This window comes from Cupressus sempervirens, chromosome 10 (genome assembly GCF_028749045.1).
Source record: "Cupressus sempervirens isolate cs-2001-9-10 chromosome 10, ASM2874904v1, whole genome shotgun sequence".
NCBI lineage: Eukaryota > Viridiplantae > Streptophyta > Pinopsida > Cupressales > Cupressaceae > Cupressus > Cupressus sempervirens.
In genome coordinates, this window is record NC_143127.1 from 131,559,844 (window position 1) to 131,586,459 (window position 26,616).

General features: G+C 36.9%; 1 protein-coding gene across 2 annotated transcripts in view; it reads left to right on the forward strand.

Moving 5' to 3' along the window:
* Positions 1-24,900, forward strand: part of LOC149532963 (S-adenosyl-L-methionine-dependent methyltransferases superfamily protein) — a 152,169-nt gene extending 127,269 nt beyond the window's left edge. Inside the window, exons 14-16 of one of the 2 annotated variants that reach the window (XM_089803209.1) lie at positions 23,812-24,047; positions 24,298-24,448; positions 24,525-24,900. In XM_089803209.1, the coding sequence (XP_089659335.1) occupies positions 23,812-24,047; positions 24,298-24,448; positions 24,525-24,725 (588 nt within the window). In that variant the 3' untranslated portion in view covers positions 24,726-24,900. Of the gene's footprint in view, positions 1-23,811; positions 24,048-24,297; positions 24,449-24,505 lie in introns of both variants that reach the window. The other variant, XM_089803210.1, reaches the window with a different exon arrangement.
* Positions 24,901-26,616: the final 1,716 nt, after the last annotated feature.

Below are 26,616 nucleotides of genomic sequence, written 5' to 3' on the forward strand. Positions count from 1 at the left end.
AGAGAACCCCTTCCCATGTGCACCTTTGCACATTCCAAAACCTTTGTAATGTCCCCATTTTTGCTAGCATCAGAGTTTCACGGATTAACCTATTATTGTGATCCTCATAGGCTAATTATTGTGGATAGAGGGTCTTCTAAGGCAGTGGCTTGGCTTGGGAGGATCTTATCTTGTCCACAATTCAGTAAGCTATAGGTTGGTCTTCATTTGGCTCAAATTGGGCTTCGTTTGGGCCTAGTTTTGTATACTTACTATTTATGGTAAGTTGGTGTTGATTGAGATGGACCCTTTCTATTTTTGGAAAGTGCATTTGGTCACACGGAGAAATAATAGGTATGACTCCTATTTCAGACAACATTCTTAAATGATAAGTATTTTGGGAGTTATTATATTTTTAGTGGCCAAATTATTATTTAATAATTAAATGACTTATTATAAAGTTATAATTTAACTTTATAATTTCACTTAAGTTGAGGGTTGAGTTATCATTGGAAAGAGCCATTTATTAATTAGTTAAGCCAAGTCAAGTGAAAGAATCTAATGGAAGCTTCTAATTAATGGTGTGTGGTGAAGCTTCTTGAGTGAAGTTACATTTTGGCAACAAATGGGAATATGGAGGTTATAAATACAAGCCTATTTGTTGAGAAAAGCATGCTTGGATATATATTTGTATTTGTTGCCTTTGTGGTTTTTTCTGAGTTCTAATTTTTGTGGCCTTGCTGAAGTATAAGGGTCTGAATTTTGAGTTGTTCCATTAGATCTATAGCCCAAGTATTGTAGATTCAAATCTAAAATTCTGTTTTGAGTTGCATTGGCAATTGTGCTGAGGTATAGGATTGGCTATCTCTCCTACTGTATTTTCCTGTGACTTAAGGAGAGTCTATTGCTAAAGGTGATCACTCCATTTCCATTGCTGAGGTGTGGGATATAGGTGGAAGACTGGTGTCTATTTACTGCAAATGCCACTGTGATTTTTGGTGGTCTATTGCTGCTCTTAGTGTTCAGCCGTAAGAGGTGTTCATGCCTTTGTTGACAATGAGTTTGTGTGTGAGATTATTTCCTACATTCTGATTGTATAAGGATTGATGGTTTGGCATGCAAAGCAAGAATTGTGAGATTGCTGCAGTTAGGCCAAACGTTGGAAGTTAACGGCTGGGGTTATCACAACCTTTACCAGCATGGCCCATGAAACGAAGTTTTACCCGAGAATAAGAGCTATTGAAAGGCTTTCCTTTGTTACTTTGGCAATAACTACAACTCCAAATATAGGAGCCACCACCTGCAACCTGTGATATTCTTGTTGTATGTCTCCATAGAGGAGATCTTAAATCAATTTTGAAATTATCCCCTCCTTGCCCTGCTATTGAACTCTAACCTTGTCCTCCCACAAAACTCTAACTACCGGAGGTAGCCATTCTTGCACAATACAATGTAGTTTCTTTTTATAATAAGAAATTAAATAAATTTAAATCAATAAAAAAACTATGAATATCAAGCATACAAGTAGAAAACAATGATACAAAACCATTCAAATAGATACCTAAACTTGATTCTCAATTTAAAAAAAAAATGAAAAGAACTTGAATTTTTTTTCACAAGCTTGAAAAAATTCATCAAAATGGGATAAAATGCTTACCTCTTAGTGTTTTAATGGACTTGTGGAAGCCAACTCTCGCCCTATGATTGTTCCTCTTCGAAAATAATCAAGTTGCCTTCAAAATGCCAAAATGGAAGCCAAATGAGAAGAGCAAACCTAATTGCAAACAAAATGTTGGTTGAATGGTTGAAAGGCCTCTAGTAGGGCTGTTTTAGGGTTTGGCAAAAACAAATATGATAAAATAAGCCTAAATCACACGTTTTAATTGCAACTTATGCCAAAAGGCATTTTATTTTTGGTTTTACAATCAAACGTCTGTGGAGGCATGTAGATGCCTTGTAGATGCTATTCGTAGGCATCCAGATGCATCCGAAAGCCTGTAAAAGGCCTCTTGATCCATCTGGATGCCTGCAGATGGCAGTTTAACGACATCCGCAGGGCATCCTGACGCCTCCATGTGCCTGTTTGCCTCCGTTTCAACTGCCATGCTCTCAAGGCATGCATCGGTATCTTAGTATATTTCTCGAATGAAGTAAAACATCCAAGTCTCAAAGAAAGCCCCTTTGGATGTTCCCATGATCCCGTTCAACATGAAAATCATATCATTGTACTAATCTCTTTAATCGCTTTTACAAGCTTGTTAGGTAATTTTGAGTGATGCTTTGTTGGTTCGCTAATCCAATTCTTGTTGATGATGCCCATACATGCCTCAAGTTTCTCCTCATACAATGTTTGAACCTCTTCCGTAGTCCTTATTTGCATCCTTGGGTATTATGGAATCCCAAAGGTCTCTCTCAAGTCTCACTACCTCCTTGTTTAGGATGCCAACACCCTTTTATTTAACTTTGATTGTCCTGCTCTCTGAATCATAGTTCTTTGCACACTCCATTAGAAGTTCCATTGTATTGAATGGCAGATGGAAACCCAGCTGCATGGTAGTGGCCACTGTTTATTATTTTAACTACTATATCTGGAGGTGAATGGTCCTTTGTTCTGAACATCCATCCCTTCATTCTTCTTATGTCGAGGTGTTCCATGTTTGTAACTGTAATGCTCTTCCACTTGGAGACCATCAAGGACTTGGGATAGAACCCCTTCGACAACTTCCTTATCAATACCTTCCTCTCTGCTATCCCTTTGTCTTCCACCATATCCCTGCTCAAAGCTCGAAGTCAGTATAATTTAAGGGACTTAAATAAAGGAATAAACTATTAGACCCTTATAAACCTTTGATTTAGTTCTCAAATCCAACCCACAGACTCAAGAAATTTATATTTATAGGCTGCAAATGAAATATGGATTTGAACAAGGTCCAAAATGAGTTATTTCATCCTTAAATATTGTTTTTGCTTCTAATTTCTGAAGATAAGGCCTGAAAAGTAGGCCAAAGGACTTAGTCTATAGGGTAATTAATTTAAGAGCTTAAAATAGTCCCTTAGCTGTTACAAACCTAAAAAAATCAGAACTTTGAAGTCATGAAATTTAAGAAATTTTTGAGGGCACATGTCTGATGACATGGTTTGCAAATAGGACATCAAAGCCTAATTAAATCAACTTATTAAGACTTTAAAACTCATGGATCAGACTTCTTCATTAAGTCACAACTCTGATTTTTCTAAGGACTTACCTGCAACATGTCCAAAACTTGGAAATCAATGCACTACCCAGTTAAATATCACTCCAAACCTACATTGTGAAGCCCACTAATGGGGAATGAGTCTTAGGACCAAACTGGGTTTTTGAACAAATTCTGTGAATAAATCTCAAGGCATCCCTCCTATGAGGACTCAAAATTGAAGCCCTGATTTTGAGTACCATCCTAAAAATTGAGCCCTATGAGTGCTTTTGATGCATGTGTACTTGGTTGTCCTGTTGAGGCCTAAGAGGTGTTTTATGTTTCTAACACCTTGCATTCAGTATATCCACGCCTCCCATGAAGATAAATTGTCATTTCGAGTCATTCTGTGAAGTTCCATAACTCACTGCTTTGGGAATGTTTAGTATGCATATCAAAGAACCTATGTTTCAGATTTCAAGTCATTTCGATATGTGTTGACTAGGTTTTGAATCCCTCAAAGTCGGTTGTTTATTGTTGTTATGCTGATGCAAATTGTTCAGAATTTTGGGAGGTCCTGTTTGACCATTTGTAACATTGACGTAGTTGACCCTAATGAGAAAATTTCTTTTGCATTGCATTTTAGAGATCAAAGACTTGTTATTTTTCAGATTTGAGCTTATGACAAATTTGTTTGATCAGTTTTCAAATGCGATTCCATTTGCAATTTGTAAAGTTTTATTGGTGTCATAAGTGCAGATTGATCAGTACCCCTGTTCGTGATGTCATAACTCTAAATCCGTGATTCTCTGAACCAAATGGATTGTACCACTGTGTTCTACTCTGAAAATTCTTTTAAGTTTGCCAGTTTTCAAGTCTTGATGAATCCGTTTGCACACTTTCCCAGTTCCATTCCGTTTGCAAAAATTGATATCTTGCCACTGTTCCCAGTTTTGCGAATCCAAGGAGCCCACTTTGAACGTTCACCAAATGCACCCCGTTATTCGTCATGAGCCCAAATCACAGATTCATACTCTCCTCGTGACAATAAACTAATGCCTCAGTCTTTGTTCCCCCAAGTGTTAGTTTGACCTATTTTCAAAGCCAAAACTGAATGCGATTTATGGCTTTCTGGCATGTTTGCTTGCAGGCAGTTCTGAGAAGGCAACTTTGATGGTCAATATCTTTTGACCCCAAAGTCGTCATGAGACGAGATCTGACAGGGTAAGAGAATGTGGAGTAAAGAATCAACATGTCAGATTACACGGCTCAGTCAAGTGTTTCTGTCAATTTTTAAGGTCAGTCAGAGGACCTCTTGGCATGAAATTGGAGTTTTGCAGGAAAGATCAAAAATAGTTTTAAATGATGGTTCAGTGATTGATTTTGAATCCAATTAGTTCCAGGTGATCAATTGATCAATTTGAGGTTTCAGGTGTTTCAGTTTGAATTTTTTTTAGCCAGATCCACTTTGGGGACTGGTTGACATCGTCAGGACGATAAGGTGGGGTGTGAAGGTTTTAAAGGATGTTGTAATAATTCAAATCATTATAATATGTCACATAGTGCATTCGAGGTCGAATAGAGTTGTGACATCATGAAGAGGTACTCAAACGTTATGTAGCTTATATGATAAAAGATGTGGCAAAATGTTTGTGCAAGTGGGCTAAAGATCATTGCACTAGAAAATTTTGTTTCCAAAGTGTTCAAAGGTTGCCATTTCAACACGCCAGCCTTGTTTGTCAACATTTAGATATTTGGGTTATGTGGAGCATGATATTTCTGAATGTGATTTGGAAACACAAAGATACCCATACTAAAGATAAATATGATTGGATCCTTTACCATTTGCAATAAAAATGGAACTTTGCTTGTCGTATGGAGATCTAGTGTTGTAAATGAGGGTGTAGCTGTCTAGTTAGATGCTTGGGATCAATGAACAATGGATCGTGTAATTTTGGATCAACCTTTCTTCATGGGAGGCATAGTTTGAGTTTTTCATTGCTCACAATGATTGGGAGGAGGTTTCAAAACTCCTTGACATCTTTCCTCCCTCTGTCTTGAAAGAAGGCACAATGCTTATTCAATTGGATTTTAAAGATCCATGTGTGACGTCATCATTCAGGAAAGTGGATGAAACTGAACATTTTAGTCTTGTTCATTCTGTGCAAGAATTGGATGCAGTAGAGGTGAGAGACTAAGTCGCAGCTGATTTGCACATGGGGATCATTTAAGGATTATGCCATTGGCAGTGCAGAGAGCCAGCTGTAAGGTTAACAAGAGCTCTCATCCAAGCCGTGTTGTGTCAGAGGTGAATGTGAAGTGAGATCACGGCAACTAGAGTGTAATGTTCCCTATTTTCCTCTAAAAGAATTTAATAATAATAATAAATATAATAAAATAATAATAAAATGGATAAAGAATGGTTTACTTTGAGAAATTAAATATTATAATATAATAATAATAATACCCTATAATATATTATCATCCAAATTATTATGATGATGAAAGAAAACATTTTTAATATTATCTAATGTAATATCTCAGCTATGAAAAGAGATAATAAATAACCATAGCAGAATATTAATATAAATAATAATTGTAAAAGTAAATATGAAATTAGATAATTATAACTTAATGTAATATATATTATAACTATATAAGTTTTAGAACATATCTATTAAGTTCTAAGGATGTGACCATTCAAGAATAGACCATGAAAGAGATATAAAATGGGTATGCATAATGAATAGGAGGGACTATCATGGATGGGGAAAAGAAGAATTAGATGGAAATCAGAGATTTAATAATAATACTCAATGGTGAAATTAGTGAACTATCTACTAGAAATAAATGATTGAAGAGAACATTACAGTCACCATCGAATATGATATCTTTTCTATAATCTGCAGACTGACGGAAGGATCAGCAACCACTTCGGATCCAACTCAGGGCTTTATTGAAGGCATTCATGGAACGTGGAAGGAATTGAGTCATCTTTCAGTTTAAGCAAAATGTGCAACATGGGAGAAAGAGGAGGCACCGAACACTGTTATAGATGGAAATTATAAGATATTGTGATTAATTCCTTGAAGTATTTATACACGGCAACTAATGAATTCAAAATTATATTAATAGCAGATGCGAACTACCGTATCTTACATGAACATTTCATGATATTATAATAATAATATTAATAAATAGAAGGAAAGAAATGAACAACGATGGGCATCACTGTTGAAAGCGTTGCATAGGATAGACGGGAAGTCCAATTACTTTGCAAAGACACCAACGCATATACCTAGAAAAGATAAGTCCACAAGTTCGCAGATGATAGCATATGTGCATAACAACACATATAATTGGAACTCATGCCTGGAAATATATTATTAATCTCCTGTGGCTTCCAGTGGAATATCATACCAATAGTCTAAAGTCTGAATTACATACTCAGTAAGCCTTTGGGATCCACAGTTACACTACTATTCGATCTGCAAGAACCATCTCTATGTGTATTTAGTGGAGCCACAGACTTTCATTAGTCAGAGATACACGACTCTAAAGATATTGAATTAATATGAAGAGAAATAAGAAGACATCACAGTAAGCATTGATACTCAGAATATCACAGCGAACCAACAGGGTTACATACTTATTAGAGATCATTAGGTACTCGGTGATGGATGATTGTTTCCTCTATAAATAAGGGGAGTGGAACAGAGTAAGAGAAGGAATCATTATATAAATCAGAGGGTCTGATCATACCTAAACAGAATTTCCTTTGTATATTGATAAAGATATATTAGACACCACCCAAAATTAGGGATCATCCAACCAATAATATAGTGCCATTGTCCCAATAAATTAGATAAGCAATCGATTTGGCCTAGTGAATCATTTATAAGGTGCATCATCGTTCTAAAGCATCTCACAAAATTCAGAAGGAGAGCTACTAGTTACTTCATGGAGCTATGTTTGAACAACAAGATGAATCTGTAACATTGAGTTGGTGAATGTTATGTATTGTAACTTAACATCAAAGATAATAGTATTATCAATAAGACCAACTATTCTATATTGTTCTTGGGAATCTTATCAAAGTCTATTTGTTGCCAATTATATGTCTATGAGATTGGAGATTGTTTAAAGAGAGAATTCAAATTCATTGTTCCAAGTTCTTAAGGCAGTTAGCAAGGGGATATTACATAGAGGAGGCCATTGGAGGGGCTTTGCCCAATGGAGATTCGATAGGGATCCTGTTGCAATGAGGAAGAAGACTGTTGTAGTGATTACCATTGGAGGATGATGAGTGCAATAATACAGAGGCTCCATCCACCTTGAGTGACTATATCTCACTGTTTGAGGAGACCAGTTTTGTGAAATGGAAAAGAGGTGGAGCAAGATGAAGAAAAGTGATATTCATTGGAGCAGAGGAAAACTTCTTGAGGTTGACTTGCCAGATGGCGTTTCTGCATCATGGCCAAACTTGCTAGTTGCCTTGAGTATAGAAGGGGAGGCGTTCAATATTTAAAACAAAAAGAAGTGCCATCTCCGTGGGGTGAAGGAGGAGAGCCAACCGGAATGAAACGACAGAGGCGGGTGGAAGTCGCGTGGAAGGATGAACACAGGTTCTCCAAGGTTTTGGGCACATAGCTTAGGAAAACAAAAGGAACAAGTGAAGGTTTCAGTCCCACATTGGGTGGGTTGGTGTCTTGTCCTATATTTAAATACCATTCAGCACAATCCTATAGTGTCTTGAAGACGTGGCTCTTTTGGAAAGCCATAAGGCTCGCATGGTGGGACCCGTTGACTTGGAGGGAAGGAAGAAATTTTGACCAAGCATGCCAATTGAGGAGATGACGTTAGCAGTGATGTGGATTGACAACCAATTGCAATGTGACACGTGACACAGAAAATGAGGAGCAATGATGTGGTGGGTTCAAGATCAGAGGCACAAGATGCTGCCACGTGTCAGATCAAACGAACGTCGCTTCCTCGCATTTCAAAGATGCAAGGTTGTTAAAGAATCTGCGAAAGCGACATGCCGCCACGTGGTGATCGACAACGACATGGCAAAGAACAAGAGCAATTGACTAGATGCTGACACGTGTTAGATTCGACAGCTGATGCTTCTGTGGAAATTGAAGTTTCTTGGAAGATGAGGAATGCGGGGAAGCGACATGCCACCATGTGGTAGTGAGCCATGTGGCGATGACAGAGCAGTTCCAGCCAATTAGAGTACAACACGTGGCGATGACGTGGCAAGGTGCCCAATAGGCAGATGAGGTGGTAGTGACGGAGCAGAAGCGAACCAATCACATGCTGCCACGTGTCAGATTGGTCAACCCAGGTTTGACTTGGATGCAGAATTGGAGGGAAAATAAAAGGTCATAAAAACAAATTTTAAAAGATTATTTTCCATTACATGTGCAAGGTCTTTTAATTCAAAGGTGATTATATAATAAAGTTTCGACCTTAGTGAAAGTTAAATTTTTTCATAAACATTTGCAAAGAAATGCAGACCTGTGAACCAGTGAAGAACTTGAACTTGAAATGGACATTTTGGGCATCTCTGATAAGCAAATATATGAATATCATATACCGTTGGAAAGGTCTCGAAGCGAACTTTCCAAATTTGTAGTTTGTTTTTGCACATGAGTCAATATGTTTGAGTTATTTAGGGTTTTGTCCTAGGTGCCTCTTTTTCAATCACATTCTGTTGTAGTAGTTCAGATTTTATTCTTGGCAAAATGGTGAATTGGGTGTGCGCCAAAGGAAGTAAGGATGCAATTAGTGATGGTATTTTCACCTACAAATTAGTTCAGTAGATGATTTATCAACATTTTAGATGCATATTTGATGATTTTATTAGAGCAAGGGTTTCTCATCATTATGAAGAGATATTTCAAGTTTGTTATACACAATGATGAGATTCCTTTCAGATCATGTTGTAGAGAGAAGAGAGAGGCTTTGCAGCGGCAGGGAGTGAAGATTCAAGTGGACATGTGTCACTTCCAGATCAGATCTGGGATTTCATTCTTCTATATCTTTTTTTTTCTCTCTTATTATAATGGTTGGTTGCAGTTTGTCTGTGAGACCACAAGGTTGGATCCAAAGCTGTATTTCCACCATTCTTCAGCTGTCTCTCTTGTATGAACAATAGTAATGAAGATAATATCGATAGTTCTGGTCTATTTAGTGGTTCTATGAGTTATTTGTATGCATCTTGAATGTATAGTTTCAAAGTAATGAATATAATGAACAACAAACTTCTTAGTTTCATTTTGATTCTTGTCTCCTATCTCTATAATTTGCAAATGTTTTGTGGTTTAGGGACAAAGAACTTAAACGCTTTTGCATCCCCTTAAGGTTGTATGTCTTGTATGTTTTGCTGTTGGAACAAAGAGCTAAGTAAATGCTTGATATATTTGACAGGGTTTCTGGTTATTTGAGAAGGATATTGCATGAGTATGAGGTCTTTATGAACACTGATGTTTGATTCACAAAGTGATAGGATAGATTTGATATCTTGATGTATGGAATATGTCACTGGTATCATAGATGTATATGTGTGATTTATGGAATTGCCCAATAGATAAGGCACTGATCAACGACAGGATCAACATGTTTCTTATTGTTGCATATTTGGGTTCTACTGAAATCAAATTTATGATCATCCATTTCCCTTTCTGTTTAAGAAGTAAAAGGATGCCCTTACTCAGCTTGTGGATTTCATAGGGCTTGCAATTTGCTACTGCATACCTTGTTATTGCATAAGTATAGGAGAAAAAAGGGTTTTATTTGCTTTCTCTAGATTCAGTTGTATGCTTTAACACTGGTACCATATAAATGAATCTGAGGTACACTTGCCTAGGTTTTGCAGAGCCTGAAGTAGAAGAAAGGTCTAGCCTTATAGTTGACGCCGGTGTCTGAACGGGTATGTTGTAGATGGAAAGTAGCTGCTCCTAAATGTATTTTGTTCTCATTAGGAATTTTGAAACATGATGTTTTAAAACACCAACACCTCCATTCTTAAAACTAGTGGCTTTGACTTAAGCAAATCATCCAACTAATTGATTAGAGCACATTCCAATGAAGGTTTAAGGATTGGAAGCGAAAGAACAAACCTTCTAGCGAAATGATGTAAATTTGATGATTTTCCACATTTGGTATTTTGCACAAGAGCAAGTTGCTAAGACTCAACAACCACCCTTGTGATGATTGGATACATTGAGGATTTATGGTGATTTGAGGATCTAGGTGATGCTCACAGAGGTGAAGCATCGGGACTTCCCGGGAGGTCACCCATCCTAGTACTACTCTAGCTTTAGCGCACTTAACTACAAAGTTTCCTCCATGGTTAAATCCAGTTTGCTTGCAACCCCATTTTCAAAACCTTCACCAATTGTTGTGCCTTATGAACCATTCATTAGAAAGACCCTTAAGCTCATCAATTGATAAGTAGGAGATAATTTCCGCAACAAGTGAAATTGTAATGTTGCTATCAGGGTTTAACTGTGTAGTTGATGAGGAGATAACAATTATAAAGCCTATACTAGCTTCAAAATTGGATGGAAAGAAGAAATTGGAGAAGATTACAGGAAAAAACATCAAATATGAACAACACCTTATAGGTTACATGTGTTCATTCATGGCAAGCACATAGGGATGCTGCCTTACCGAACACATATTTCTTCAAACTGTAGCCCATTCCTGCAAATGACCACAGAGAACATATTGTACATTCCTCCTATCCGCTCTTCACCACACTTAGGCCACTTCATATGGTGTTTACACTTAGGCCACTTCATATGGTGTTTATGTGAGCAAGAGGCATTACTGCCCAAATTAACTTCCAGAGATTCTTGTGTGAGTCTGGCTTTCTGCAACAATAACTTCACACACAAAAAAAACAATGCTACTACTATTTTATTCAGAAACCAATAGATATGATATGCATCCCTAATCAATTTGCAGTGTGAACAAAATAAAAACCAAGTAGTAAGAAAGCACTACAATATTATTTATTTCATCTGTTCAGGGCAGAGTACAAATAATCTTCACAATATCTCAGCCTTCTTCCAATAAAAAATCCTCTCCCAACAATCAACTTTGCAGAGAATATATAAACAATGATAAACAGTTAAAACTGTTTTTGGCAACCACCAGTCTCGTAAATGTTTTGTTTAATCCTTTAACAAAACATCAAATTTTGCCCTAAAATATTAAAATGTGCCCTAAACATCAATTATTTACTAAGTGATAGAAAACTATTAAAATATGCCCTAAAATGATAAAATATGCCCTAAAACATATAAGTACCCCCGATAAACAATAAAAAATATTATTTCTGTAGCTGCTCCTACAGCATACTCCCGGGGGTAAATTTTGTCTCGAGTCCTCTTGGAGACCAACTATTGTAGATCCCCACCTTCCCTCAGAATTTTTGTTTCTAGCACCCAAGTAGCTTCAGAATCTGGAAGGCCCTTCCACTTGACCAAATGCTCTAAGTGCACTTTGTTTCTTGTCCCCATGGCCTCTCTGCTTTTGATGATGCACTCCATTTGTGGCTTCTCTTTAGAAGGCAACTCTTGAATCCAATCATTTGATTCATGTGTTGTTGCTTCTATACCAACTTCTTCATTTGAACCTTTATACAATGTGAGATCTGAGACATTAAATAGAGGTGAGGTAGCTACATCTGGAGGCAATGCCACTTTGTAAGTATTTTCTCCATACTTTTCTAAAATTTCACATGGTCCAATCTTCTTCATCATCAACTTTGTATGGCTGCCCCGAGGTAACTGATCTTTGTTCAAGTGTACCATAACCAGATTTTCAACTTGGAACTGTACATTTCTTCTTTTTAGATCTACTTTAGCCTTCACCTTAAGGCTATTTTGTTGCAACATTTTCCTCACATGCTCATGCACTTCCATCATTGCTTCAGCAAAGTCTTCCACATGTCCACTCCTTTTCTCCAAGCCATCCATATTTCTGAGTTCTAAAACTCCCCTTGGATGTCTCCCATAAACAACTTCAAAAGGACTCATGCCTGTGCTACGATTCACTGAGTCATTGTATGCAAACTATGCTTGAGGTATGATGGCATCCCAACTACCTCCATGTTCCCGTATCAAACATCTCAAAAGGTTTCCCAAGGATCTATTAACCACCTCAGTTTGCCCATCCGTTTGAGGATGATAGGCTGAACTAAAAGATAAATTTGTGCCCAATTTCTTCCATAGGGTTCTCCAAAAGTGCTCCACAAACTTGCTATCCCTGTCAGATACAATGCTCAATGGAAAACCATGAGTACAAACTATTTCTTTAAAGAACAGTCCTGCAATATAACTAGCATCATTAGTGGTTCTACATGGAATAAAGTGAGCCATTTTATTGAATCTATCAACAACCACAAATATGCCGTCATAACCTGTCTTTGTCCTTGGTAATCCCATTACAAAATCCATACTCAAACACTCCCAAGGTCTGTTTGGTATGGGTAAAGGCTGATAAAGTCCAGCATTTGTTGATACTCCTTTTGCCCTTTGACATACAAGACAACCTTCCACAAACTTCCTAATGTTTGTTTGCATCTTGGGCCAATAATAAAATCTTTGTACCAATTCCAATGTCTCGTTGAGTCCAAAATGACCACTAAGACCTCCACAATGTTTTTCTTTAATGACATTCTCCCACATAGAACATTTGGGAAACATAGTTGGCTACCTTTAAACAATAGTCCATCTTGCACAATGAATTCAGAAAAATTAGAATGAAAACTATCTTCCAACTTAGTGCAAACCTCATATGCTTCACTGAAATCTTCATCCTCCACATACATTTCCTTCAATGCATCTACACCCATGCTTTGGAGTTGTACTTCTTGCACTGTTAGCACTCTCCTACTAAGTGCATCAGCCACCTTATTGGCTTGTCCCTTCTTATGCTTGATTGTGAAAGCATAAGCCTGCAAACTCTCAACCCATTTCATGTGCCTATGGTTGAGTTTTTCTTGTCCATTCAAGAAACTAAGAGCATGGTTGTCAGTATACACAATAAACTCCTTAGGCAGCAAATAGTGCCTCCATTTTTTTAACGCTTGGACCATGGCATACAATTCCAAATCATAAGAAGAATATTTCTTCTTTGCCTCATTCAGCTTCTCACTAAAAAATGCAATGGGTCTACCTTCTTGACTAAGAACAGCCCCTATTGCATAGCTAGTAGCATCACATTCTATTGTAAAAACTTTATTAAAATCTGGTAAAACAAGAACAGGATACTTGGCTACCTTTTGTTTGAGTTCCTCAAAACTCTTATTTGCTGCATTATTCCATTCAAACTTCATTTTACCTCCTCCTTTGATGGTGTCTAAAACTGGTGCACAAATGTTGCTGAAGTTTCTTATGAACTTCCTATAGAATGTGGCCAAACCATGGAAACTTCGAACCTCTCCAACAACCCTTGGTGTTGGCCAATTAATGATGGCCTCCACTTTAGATGGATCCATTTTCAGATCTCCCTTGGATATCACAAATCCAAGATACACCAACTCTTGTTTCAAAAAGTCACACTTCTCCAAGTTTATCTTCAACTTTTGTTCTTGTAGCCTTTGAAAAACCATCTTCAAATGTTGCAGATGCTCTTCTTTATTCTTGCTATACACCAAAATGTCATCAAGGTAGACAACAACAAACTTCCCAATGAAGTCGTGCAAAACTTCATTCATTAGTCGCATAAATGTACTACGAGCATTAGATAAACCAAATGGCATAACCAGCCATTCATATAAACCTTCATTAGTTTTAAAGGCTGTCTTCCATTCATCCCCCTCTCGTATCCTTATCTGATGATACCCACTTTTGAGATCTATTTTGGAAAAATATGAAGCTCCCCCCAAACAATCCAACAAATCTTCTATTCTAGGAATAGAAAATCTATATCTTATAGTTATCCTATTAATGGCCCTAGAATCAGTACACAACCGCCACTTACCATCTTTTTTTGGAGCAAGAACCGAGGTTACAACACATTGGCTAAGACTTTTCCTTATCAACCCCTTGTCAAGCAACTCTTGTATTTGCCTAGCAATCTCTTCATTTTGTTGCAGTGTCATCTTATATGTTGCCTTGTTGGGTAGCATTGCTCCAGGAATAAGATCAATCTGGTGACTTATGTCTCTTATTGGTGGCAGAGACTCAGGCATTACCTCAGCAATGATTTCCTTGTACTGGTTCAACAACTCTTCAACTTCTTTTGGGCCTATTGTTCTACGTTCCTTCTTCCTATCTTCCTTAGGCTTCAGCACCATTGCAAAGCCTATTCCATCTTCTTCAAGAGTATTAATGAACTCTTTGTCACCCACCATCAACACACTAGGTCCAACTTGACCAACCCCTTTTTCTTCTCCTTCAGAATTCAATCTGTATGTTACTCCATCCTTTTGGAAGCTATAAGAATTTTCCTCACCATCATGGCGTGCCTTCCTATTGAATTGCCAAGGTCTTCCCAGCAAGAGGTGGCAAGCATCCATGGGCAAGATATCACACAATATTTTATCCTTATATTCCCCTATACTAAACTCTACCCAAGCTTGCTCGTTCACAACTTCTTGTTGCCCTTTGTTCAACCAACTGACCTTGTATAGACAAGAATGTGGAAGTTTCTCTAACTTAAATTTGTTTACAGCTTCAAGTGAAATGATGTTATCTGTGGAACCTGAATCAATTATTACTTTGCACAACTTACCTTTCACCTTGCATTGAACTCGAAAAAGAGCCCTCCTTTGAGTGGTATCTTCTTTCAGCAGTTCCTTAAGAAGTGTCCTTAACATGAGACTTTCTCCCTAAGCCTCTGTCATCAACTGAACTTCTGGTGAGTTCATACTCACATTATCTTCCTGCACATAAGTGACTCTCCTTTCACCATTTTGAGAAGTAGATGCCCTTTCTGGACACTTATATTTTGGGTGCCCTATCTGACCACAACTGTAGCACTTCATTCCTAAGAACCTGGATCCTCTACCTGATCCACCTTCCTCCATTAGATCCCCTTCCACCGTAGCCTCTTCTGCTACTTGAGTCACCCGCTTGCTCCTTAGGGTTAGACTCGCCTTGGGACCTCTGGCCTTGTCCTCTATTGTTGAAGTTTCCTTTGCCTCGGTCATTCCTTTCACTTCTCCCTCCTTGTTGCTGATCACCCTTCCTCTTCAACTTCTCTTAACTTCAAGAGCAAGTTGAAAACACTTCCCCAATGTATCTGGGGCCAAGAGGCTGATCTCCTCCTGTATGTTCATTCTCAGACCATTTAAATATCTGGCCACTCTTTCTGGTTCCTCCTCTTATTTCTTTGCCCTAAAAGTTAACCTATGGAACTCCTCAGTATAGGTATTCACGTCCATCTCTCGTTGCCTCAAGCTTTGTAGCTTTTTGAACAATTGCACTTCATGATCTGCAGGCAGAAATTGTGCCTTCATTACTTCCCATGAAGAAATCGTACTTTTATTATTCTGTATCCTTTCTCCTTGGATATAATTCCACCATGACAGAGCAGATCCTCTCAGTTTTCCTTTTCCAATCCTTACCCTATCATTCTTTGGAACTTCATTCAACTCAAAGTGATTGGTGATTGCTTCAATTCATTCAATCACTTCCTCACTATTGAGACTACCTCCATATTATAATGTCCCCTCTTTAGTTCGACATGACATTGATCATGATTTTGCCTATTCCAAACTCTCGTAGGCAAATGGTGTGGAGAGAGAGTCAATTCTGCGGATTAGATGGTCATATCTTGCTCTTGAAGAAGTGTTAAGAGGTTATATTTTATTATTATGTGTTATTGGGGCCTACATGTTATAATTTTAAGTTGAGTTGCACTTTTTATTTTATAAAATTACTTTATTATAAAAAGTGCATTATAATGAGATTTTATAAAGGATGTTTCTAGAAGTTCTAGAAAAAGTGCATTATAATGAGATTTTATAAAGGATGTTTCTAGAAGTTCTAGCAACTTCTTAGAAAAGTGAATAAATAGAGGGCTGGGCCTCTCATTTTGGACATGCTTGGATTTGAGATTTCTTCTACTTCTTCCATTATGGAGCAAATTTGTAGTCTCTTGGGTCTGCAAATTATTTGATCTTTGGGAACGAATCACTCCCTTGGATTGGCGACTTTGAGGGTGTGAAATATCACCTGAATTGTTGCATTTGAGGAGTTGGTAATTCAGCCATCTCATTTGGACTTCATTGAGATTCAGTTATAAGGGTTTACTTTGGTTGGAATAAGGGTTTCAGTTGTGCCCTAGCATTTGTGGATTGATTAACAGGGTTTGTAGACATAGTTGTGCATTATTTTCAGACTGCCAGTCCAGGGTTTGGACCCACGTTTTTGCTCATAACTCCTAATTGGCTTGACGGATGAATTTCATATTTTAAGGGGTTATTCAGCAACCCTAGGCGCCCAGATTTATTGCTTTTGGAGTGACAAAAAACGCTGCAATATTTTTATCTAGCAGCCGTACCAGGCCGTACCTGTACGGCCCTGTCAGTTAGGCAGCAGCAGCAATTTTGTGAGTTGGTTTGGGGCAGATTGTGAGGTCTTCGTGTGGCATTAATTCAGCATTCATATCCGGCAAAATTGGAGCTATTCCAGGTGCACAAACTGAAGTTTTGATTGCCAAAATATTGCATGTTTTGGATTAGAACAGTCAGCACTGTCATTGCATAAATAGTTATTTCCAGTCATTAATAACTGTTGTAAAAGTTTCGTCATTTGCATTCCAAATCTGAACTGGGTTATTGTTCATGTCATAACATTGCATTGTCAAGAGCTAGATGTGTTAGAAGTGCATAGTTGTGACAGTCTCATTGTAATCAGTTCTATTTGCTGTCATAAAATCAGAATTGCATTGGACTTCATATTTGAGTTTTATATTGTCATCTATCTCTTAGATTGGTAGTGTTATAATCTGGAATTGTTGTTCATACATTATTGGCATCATATATTGAGGTTTTGTTGTACAACAATTAGTAATATTGCAGCCTTATTCGGTTACATGCCAACTGTTTGACAAAATTCCTAAGTCCAGTTTGAGGGTTTCAGTGGCCTTTATAGTAAGGGTCATTACACATATGTAGGTAGCTTGTCAGCAACATCCCCTCTTATTGACTTTAAAGCATCAACGAATGCCTTTTGATCTACAGGCAATTCCATTGGTGGATCCTGGTGCTGTTCTCCTTCTTCATCTTCACTGGCATCTTCTTCCATCTCATTCTTTTTATCCTTGTCACTAGAACCATTCTTGAACTCCTTCAACTTCTCTTCTAGAAGTTCCTCCATCATCTTTTTGATGGCATCTGGAGTCATACTTTTCGGAGGCATGGTGTGAGCCTCAGCTTCAGCCTATGATTCTTCTGTAGACATACACTTCCCAACAAGACCTTGTCTCTCTCTGATACCAATATGATGAGGAGATAACAATTATAAAGCCTATACTAGCTTCAAAATTGGACGGAAAGAAGAAACTGGAGAAGATTATAGGAAAAAACATCAAATATGAACAACACCTTACATATTACATGTGTTCATTCATGGCAAGCACATAGGGATGCTGCCTTACCAAACACATATTTCTTCAAATTGTAGCCCAGTCTTGCAAATGACCACAGAGAACATACTGTACATTCCTCCTACCCGCTCTTCACCACACTCAGGCCACTTCATATGGTGTTTATGCGAGCAAGAGGCATTACTGCCCAAATTAACTTCCAGAGATTCTTGTGCGAGTTTGGCTTTCTGCAACAATAACTTCTACACAAAAAAAAAACAATGCTACTACTATTTTATTCAGAAACCAATAGATATGATATGCATCCCTAATCAATTTGCAGTGTGAACAAAATAAAAACCAAGTAGTAAGAAAGCACTATAATATTATTTATTTCATCTGTTCAGGGTAGAGTACAAATAATCTTCACAATATCTCAGCCTTCTTCCAATAAAAAATCCTCTCCCAACGATCGACTTTGCAGAGAATATATAAACAATGGTAAACAGTTAAAACTGTTTTTGGCAACCACCAGTCCCGTAAATGTTTTGTTTAATCCTTTAACAAAACATCAAATTCTGCCCTAAAATATTAAAATGTGCCCTAAACATCAATTATTTACTAAGTGATAGAAAACTATTAAAATATGCCCTAAAACATATAAGTACCCCTGATAAACAATAAAAAATATTATTTCTGTAGCTGCTCCTGCAGTAGTAGTTTTTGAGTCAAACTCATTAACCCATGTTTCGTGAGTCAACATGAATTCATCTCTCATGAGAATAAATGGAACACTTAGCACTCATTGGATCTAGGTGATGCTCATAGAGGTGAAGCATTAGGACTTCCTATAAAGCCTAAAACTTCAAAGTCTCTAGAATGACACCGCTCCGAATTACGCACCATCATTACTTGAACTTCATCCGCGGACTCACACATGCCAAAGTCACATTTCATCACGATTTGCAATACAAGCTAGCCTCCATTTCATTACTAATCGCCACCTTGTGATCTACCAATGATTTGATAGATCAAAATCCGATTGGGATGCATACCTATAGTCTTCAAAAAGTTCGAATTTGTTGTTTAGTGATCCTTTTACCCCAATGTTTGACAAGGTGTGGGCATTAGCCTCCCTAGGTACATGAGTGATTCTAAACTCCACTTTTTCCAACAAATCATGGACCTGTTGGATGAATTTTTCCAAATACCATGTGTCCATCATTCTCCTGGCTATCTTGTTTACTACTAGTTTCGAGTCCCCTTCAATGTGTATTTTTTGAGCCCCCAACTTGAGCCCAAGAAAAGTTTCCTCAATGGCAACAAAACATTCCACTTGATTGTTGGTTCCATTTGCAACTCGCTTAGCCACTAGTGCAATAGTACTGCTATCTTCACTTCTAGCGACTGCTCCAATATCGGATGGGCCCAGATTTCCCTATGATGCCTCGTCAAAATTAATCTTTATCCATTGTGGATCTGGTAGGACCCAATTAACGTTCTTTGCCCTATATGAAGAGGATGATCCCTCAACTACCCCATTAACGGGCACTTTATATTGTGATTATCATAGTTGCACTGCCCTAGGGGACGGGGGGGAGAGAGGGGGCTTAATTTGGTGATAGCAGGGGGATGGTGGCAGGGGACTAGGGTGGGGGGTGGGGGGACAGTTGTATATACTATACAATGCTAGTTATGAAAAGATGTATTGCAATATAAGATACAAAGATGTAAAAGAGTAAATACTTGAACATTACATTGAATTGGAACATCGAATATTGAAAATAAATAGTCAAATCAGCAAATAGTCAACACTGGGCATCCCCCCCCCTCGGTGCTTGGCAGAGGTGGCAGAATTTGGTGGTGCCGTTGGGAATGGGGGAACGAAGTCCCTGAGTCCTCGGTGTGTCCCCATCTCCAAGACGTGGGGAACAAAGCGCGGGATGCGTCCTTGTGTTACTATGATGATTATTAATGTTTTATCATTTTATATAATGATATTAAATTCACACATTTTAATATTAATATATTATGCAATATTATAATATGATTAATATTATATTATCATTATTTTATTTATTTATAATTTTTCTAATATTTTAATTCTATGAATCTTATTTACACATTTTAATATTAATATATTATGCAATACTATAATATGATTAATATTATATTATCATTAATTAATTAATTTATTATTTATCTATATTTTAATTCTATGAATCTTATTTTGACGGGGATATCACAGTCCTCCCCTAAACCTTTGCTTGTCCTCAAGCAAGATCATAAATTTTCTCATAGAGCCAATATATAAAGCATATAATTGGATGCATGATAACACGAAGCATACACAAAGCAAACATGTAGTGCATGAAAACACAGAGTAGACACATGAAAGCATGAAGACATGAAGTAGACACGATGAAGACATGTAATGCACGCATTCTTGATTAATGTCTTACAATTTGCAATAAGCTGGGGTCAAGAAAAGATTTTCAAAATTTACTTCTTCAATATAATCCTCCAAGCACAAGTGATCATTAGTGTGTATATATAAATTTTAAAGAAAATGTCAGTCATGACAAATTACTCCAAGCTAATCCCATACTAAGTCCAAGAGGGAAACTTTGGCCCCCCTTGGCCTTGATAGCGGTGTTTACGCGTCCACATGAGGTGGCGTACTCAGTGGGATGCTTAGTTGAGAAGAACACTTAGGATGTATATAGATTGCTTAGGGACCAAACTCAACGGTTTCCCTCAAGGCTTAATAGATCGAAGCCCTTAAGCCTTTCTTGGACGTGTCTGCAATGCACTTGGGGAGGCTGATCCTATCTTTTCTTGGAACAACCGATTGGATGGATTTATACTAGCCTCTCCCTGAATACACCTTTTTTCTCTCTCTCTCTCAGCTACCCTTTTAGGTAAGGTTATCATTCCAGTTTATGAGAATGCTGAGATGCAACAAGTTACTTAGACACCCCTCTGTGAGTTTTCCATTTATATACAAATAGATTTATTATAGTTGTATACTATTTAATTTAATAATATAATTAAATCACGATTAAGCTATGGCAAGCTAGGAAAATCCGTGCTATTCCAATTATGACTCTGGCATGGAGGAATAATCAGATACAATAGGTTGCTTTGAGACTGAACTCACCGGTCTCCCTCAAGGTTTTTGTGGATCCGAGCCCTTAAGCCTCTGTTGGACATGTCCTCAAGGCATTTGGGGACGTTGACCCTTTACCAATTTGGAGATAACCCGTTGGCTGGATTTATACAGGCCTTTCCCATATTGTATCCCTACCTATTCTGTGAGTTGTCTATTTATACACAAATAGATTTATTATAATTGTATTCTATTTAATCTAATAATTTCTTTAAATCACAATTAAGCTATGGCAAGGTAGGAAAATCCATGCTATTCCGATTATAACTCTGGCTTGGAGGAATAATCAGATACAATAGGTCACTTTGAAACCAAACTCAATGATCTCCCTCAAGTTTTTTGTGGATCCAAGCCCTTAAGCCTCTGTTGGACATGTCCTCAAGGCATTTGGGGACATTGACTCTTTACCAATCTGGAGATAACCCATTGGCTGGATTTATACAGGCCTTTCCCATATTGTATCCCTACCTATTCATTGGCTTAGACTTATAATGGGACCATGCATGGATATTATTTGAGTGAGTTAATTGTAATTATTATAATGGATAATATACCTACCTTGGAGTTACATAAGTCGTGTGTTATCAACAGAGTGTCCTCTCGTGGTGTTATAGATATATCAATGTCTGATTATAAGAGGTGCAGGCAACTGGAATTATTTACTGATACTATAGCCTCTGTATACTGTTGCCAGTTACCAGTTGTATAGGCCGGTTGGGCTGATAGTGTATTTAGGAAGAGAGCATATATGCAGTTTAGGCTAACGATACTCTTTATTGTCTTCTTTCTTATATGCTTATTTGCCTTCCCTTTTATCTCCTTTTGATCGTTTTGATAATATTCTATTTTTTGATGATTTCTGGTAACACAAATACATGCCGTCACAATCCACAAGCTTTTGAGTCCATCAACTGAGTATTAACAGGGGCTCTCAGCATTTATTTGCTATTCAGACCAGAGATATGTATCTCCATCGAGTTTTGCTGGTTAACATGACATTGTTCTTCAATGCACACACATTTTTGTAGTTAGTGCTAAAAGTTTCCCTGTCACCACCATATCACATCAAACATATGTTTAAACAGATTTTTGGACATTCTTTAAAGTGAATCGACACCATTAAATCATGCAACTAACTTTCAATTAGGTAGACCCTTCACTGCATTCAAACCATTAAATCTAACTGCCTGACATCGTTTGTGTCATCAGCTTGCAACGCTCACAGGTTGAATGAAATAAAAGTTTTTATTCTTAAATCTGCTAGAGACGATTCACAACATTATCAGAACTATTTTATTAATCGTAGCCTGCTTTAGTTTTGCCGTCGATTTACAGCCTGAAAAATATTAAACATTAATGTATTCAAAATTTGTCCTCATTGGCTGTAAGTCACCACGTGCCTGCCATGCTCCTCTGTTTTGTCTCTTCCAATGACCACGATAATTGACAAAGTGCATCCATGTTCATTTAGTATTGCTTTGATATAGACATTAAATAATCAATATGTTGCTGCAGAAGATTAGTTTATGGTTACTACTGCTGTTTCCATGCCAAGAAATAACCTTATCAGGCTGTCAGATAAATGCACACGCAGGCAGCACAATGAAGTTTAAAATTTGTCTATTCCTGTCAAGCACATTAGATGAAGACTAAACCGACTTGTATCAATCTCAACAACCCTGCTGCATATAAATTAGTTCCTGTGAGTGTATCACAATTCTTTACATCTTTCAACTCATTGCATGATCACTGTTTAAAGTAAAGCAAGCTCAAAGTCTAGAATCTGCAGGCATCATAGACTAAACGTCTTCATGTATTAACAGGCTGGCAGGATGCTAGCTCTGATACCAATTGTAATGTCCCTTATTGCGATATTTCATAATTTAATTGAAATTATTCAATTTAGCTTTTGCAGATCCAATTTGATATATCATATTTCCTCATGTATATGTTTTTGGGTGATTGATATTCTTAATATACCTTGATATGCGAAAAGATGTGTCTTTTCATTCTATTATTTGTTAATATTAAGTTATTATTATGTCTTTATTTTTTATTAATAATTTTATTAATATTAACATTAATACAATTCACATTATATTATGATTATTAATGTTTTATTATTTTATATAATAATATCGAATTCTCATATTTTAATAGTAATATATTATGCAATACTATAATATGATTAATATTATGTTATTATAATTATTTAATTATTATTTATGTATATTTTAATTATATGAGTCTTTATTTAATGGGGATATTACACCTTGTCATTTATGTGCCCGATCAGACAAAACATCATTTGTCTATTTGCATGGAGGTTCGATCAAGAGTACTAGCTAAATAAATTGTTATTCTCATCAAACAAGCACCAGCATCATTCCTTTGATGGTTGGTGGAAAGATTGATTAAATCATGCTTTGAGGAATTCTGTTTCAAGCAGCAGGGTGCATAGGCATAAAATATATTACCTGCATGATAAGGTTAACTATCGGTTGTCTGCATTACATGACTGCTTTGTCTTTCAATTGGCAAATCCATGTCAAGTATTTCTGTGACTGGATTGAACAGCATAGATTGTGCTGCATGCATAAACCACAAGTTGCTTCCCTTCAGGCCCCTTTACCATCATATTTTCTACAGTGTTTTGACTTGAGCTAATGCTGAGTTAATAATACGGTGGCTTGACCACTCTCTCACTGGGAAAAAGGCTACTCTTCTATTGATTGGACAAGATATGTTTCAAATATGTGACAGTTTGAACTGTAATGACTATCTATTTTCAGCCTATTGTTTGTAGAATACAGTTGCTCATTTATTTCAAATATCTTATTCCTTTTGATCTGATGGGGTACAGTATATACTGTTTCAAGAAACTTAACAGCATTTAGATTTGAAAGTTTTATAACATGACTAAATGTGAATGGTACACAGCTGCATATAGGCGATGGAGTGAAGAAGGTTGAAGAAATAGCAAAATTTTCAAAATCTACTGGCTCACATGACATTTTACTCGCAAGTTCTATAGAATCTGAGTTTTCGCAAGCTAATGCAGAAACCTCAATAGCTGACATTCATACAAGTTCTATGAAACATCAAAGCAATATGGAAATAGAAGATAGCAAAGGTGTGCATGTTCTTATTATTGATGTAGACTCTGATGATTTAAGGTAAGTGATTGTTCTTAATATGTGGTTAACGAAACTGTAAAGTTGGTTCAATTTCAATTTGCATTCATAAAAATTATTATAAATGTAAAATATAGGACAGAGAGAAGGGCTCCACGCATTAAATATAGCTGCCGCCGTATTCAAAGATTACAAGCTATAATATAATTTTTTAATTTTTGTTGCGTTTCTTCTATTTACTTTGTTGATTCTCTATTAAGTCTTACTTATTTATCTATATTAATGTGTGCAGCACTGGTTTGAGCTGTCCACATTCAAGTTTTGTGGAAGAATCATTCTTAAGAAATGCAAAAGAGTCCCTTTGCATGGAAGGAATTTTCATTCTGAATTTGGTTTCACGGTCAGCAACAATTCACAAGATGGTCATTTCAAGAATGGAAAAGGTATTTGTTTTAAAGTATTATGATGCATATTCAATCATCTCTCACATCTTTTGACAGTTGGCAGTTATGTTGATAGGTGTTTGAGGAGCTTTTCAGTCTTGATATAGAGGAAGACGTGAACAAGATTTTGTTTGCATTTCCTAAAAAGAGCAATATAAACACTGATGGGATAGTTGAAGGTGTTTCTAGGCTGGTAAAGATGTTGGAAAGCTCTGGTCCCTGGGGAAATGGTCCAAATATTGAAGAATTTGCAAAAAATATCAGATGTGTAAAATAAGAATTTGTTTTCCCAGCTTAGACATGACAATATTGATCCAATTATTGACTGGATCTATTCGTGGACAATATGAAAACAACAATGTGGACTGAAGGATATCCATATGGTTGATCAATTTTGTATGTGTTGTGGCATTTTTTACCGCCCTTGTATAGTTCAGTTATATTTTGGCTTATGTTGCACTTTGCAAGTTCTTTTCCTAACAATTTAAAGTGCCTCCCTCATTATGGGATTTGTTCAATTTTTATTTCGACAATTTAAATGTAAGCCACATTGTTATATGTTCTGATGTCTAGCATACAACCTATCATGCCCAGTGGTACTTTTGCCCATCATTCTCAATGCTTAATGGGCTCCTAGATATATATAAGAGTATGTTGGCCAAAGACTATTCTACATTAGGACTCGAATATCCTTGAAAGCTTTACTTGTACAAATTTGTGGCCTATTGACATGTCTCTTGAGTTGAGGTCTTGTGCTTGAGACAGAGCACATAAATAACCTTACCCGGTGGACTTTGAGCCCATGTGTATGTATTTAATGGGAACCAAGTTTCTTGGTCCTATGTATTAAAGGGTTGACCATTTGGTGTATTTTAATTAGAAACCAAACAAAGAGATGTAAATATTATATGTTATATGTTACAAACAAATCGTCTTTTTTTAGTGTTATACTAAATTAAGGCTATTTAGATAAAATGAACATAAATAATGATAGTTGCAATTTGTACCTGAATTTCAAAGAGAGAAATTAGTTCTCAACTGAAATGTATACAAGAAAATTGCGAGCAATGTAGATCACTTACTAAGATCTTACGATATACATTGAAAATACAAACCCACCCTCGAGAAAAATCTGATTAACACAAGAAAAGGAGGAAGGGTGCAAATGCAAGATCTATGTCCAAGGGGGTTTCAGGTACCCAAGGAAATTAGAGTGATATGATAAGTATAAATGATATTATTGATGTAATGAAGTGCAAGGGAAAATAAGGGAGAGTGAGCGCACTTGAAAATGAGATGAGGAAATTGAACTTTGGATTTGAATTTCCTAACTATTGGAATGTTGGAATCGGTTGTAATTGCAAATCTAGGAAGAAGAGACTTGAATATTCGATTTTCAATAAAAAATGGCAAGGACAAGTCAACTTTTTGGGTACAACTTGGTTAGTCAACTTATTCCTGGCAAAAAATGATGAAACTTTATTGAATCCGTCGACTACACTTGTACTGCTCAAATTTGAAATCATAGTTCTACAACCTATTCTTGAACACAAAAGCATGGGAAAGGTTGTGGAAAGGGCTTTGCCTGTTAGCATTATAAGGTCCAAGATAACACAATATTTTCACATGGAAACCCTTGGTCAGAGGGAAAAACTTGGGGGGGAGGGTAGGGGGGGGAGAGTGATCAATATTCTATCATATTCAAACTTTAACCAATTTATTAACACATACTAGAGCCAATCCCTAAAACATTCAACCATTTGCACAAGTAACACAATAACACTAGTATTTTGTGGAAACCCTTGGTCAGAGGGAAAAATCATGGTGGGAAGTGGTACCCACAAATATTTTGCACTCTTATGAAATGTGCCTAGTTAAAGGCCCACCCTTTAACTAACTTATTAACACATATTAGAGCTAATCCTAAAATATTCAACCATATGAACCTAATGTTAACTTGTGAAAGAAGCAAAACAAAACATAAAAACATATACACAAGTAACACAATAACACCAAAGCTAATCCCTAAAATATTCAACCATTTGTTGGAGGGGGGGTGGTGGGGTGGTGTAGGAGTGAATTAGTATTCTATCATATTCAAACTTTAACTAACTTATTAACACAGATTAGAGCTAATCCCTAAAATATTCAACCATTTGCACAAGTAA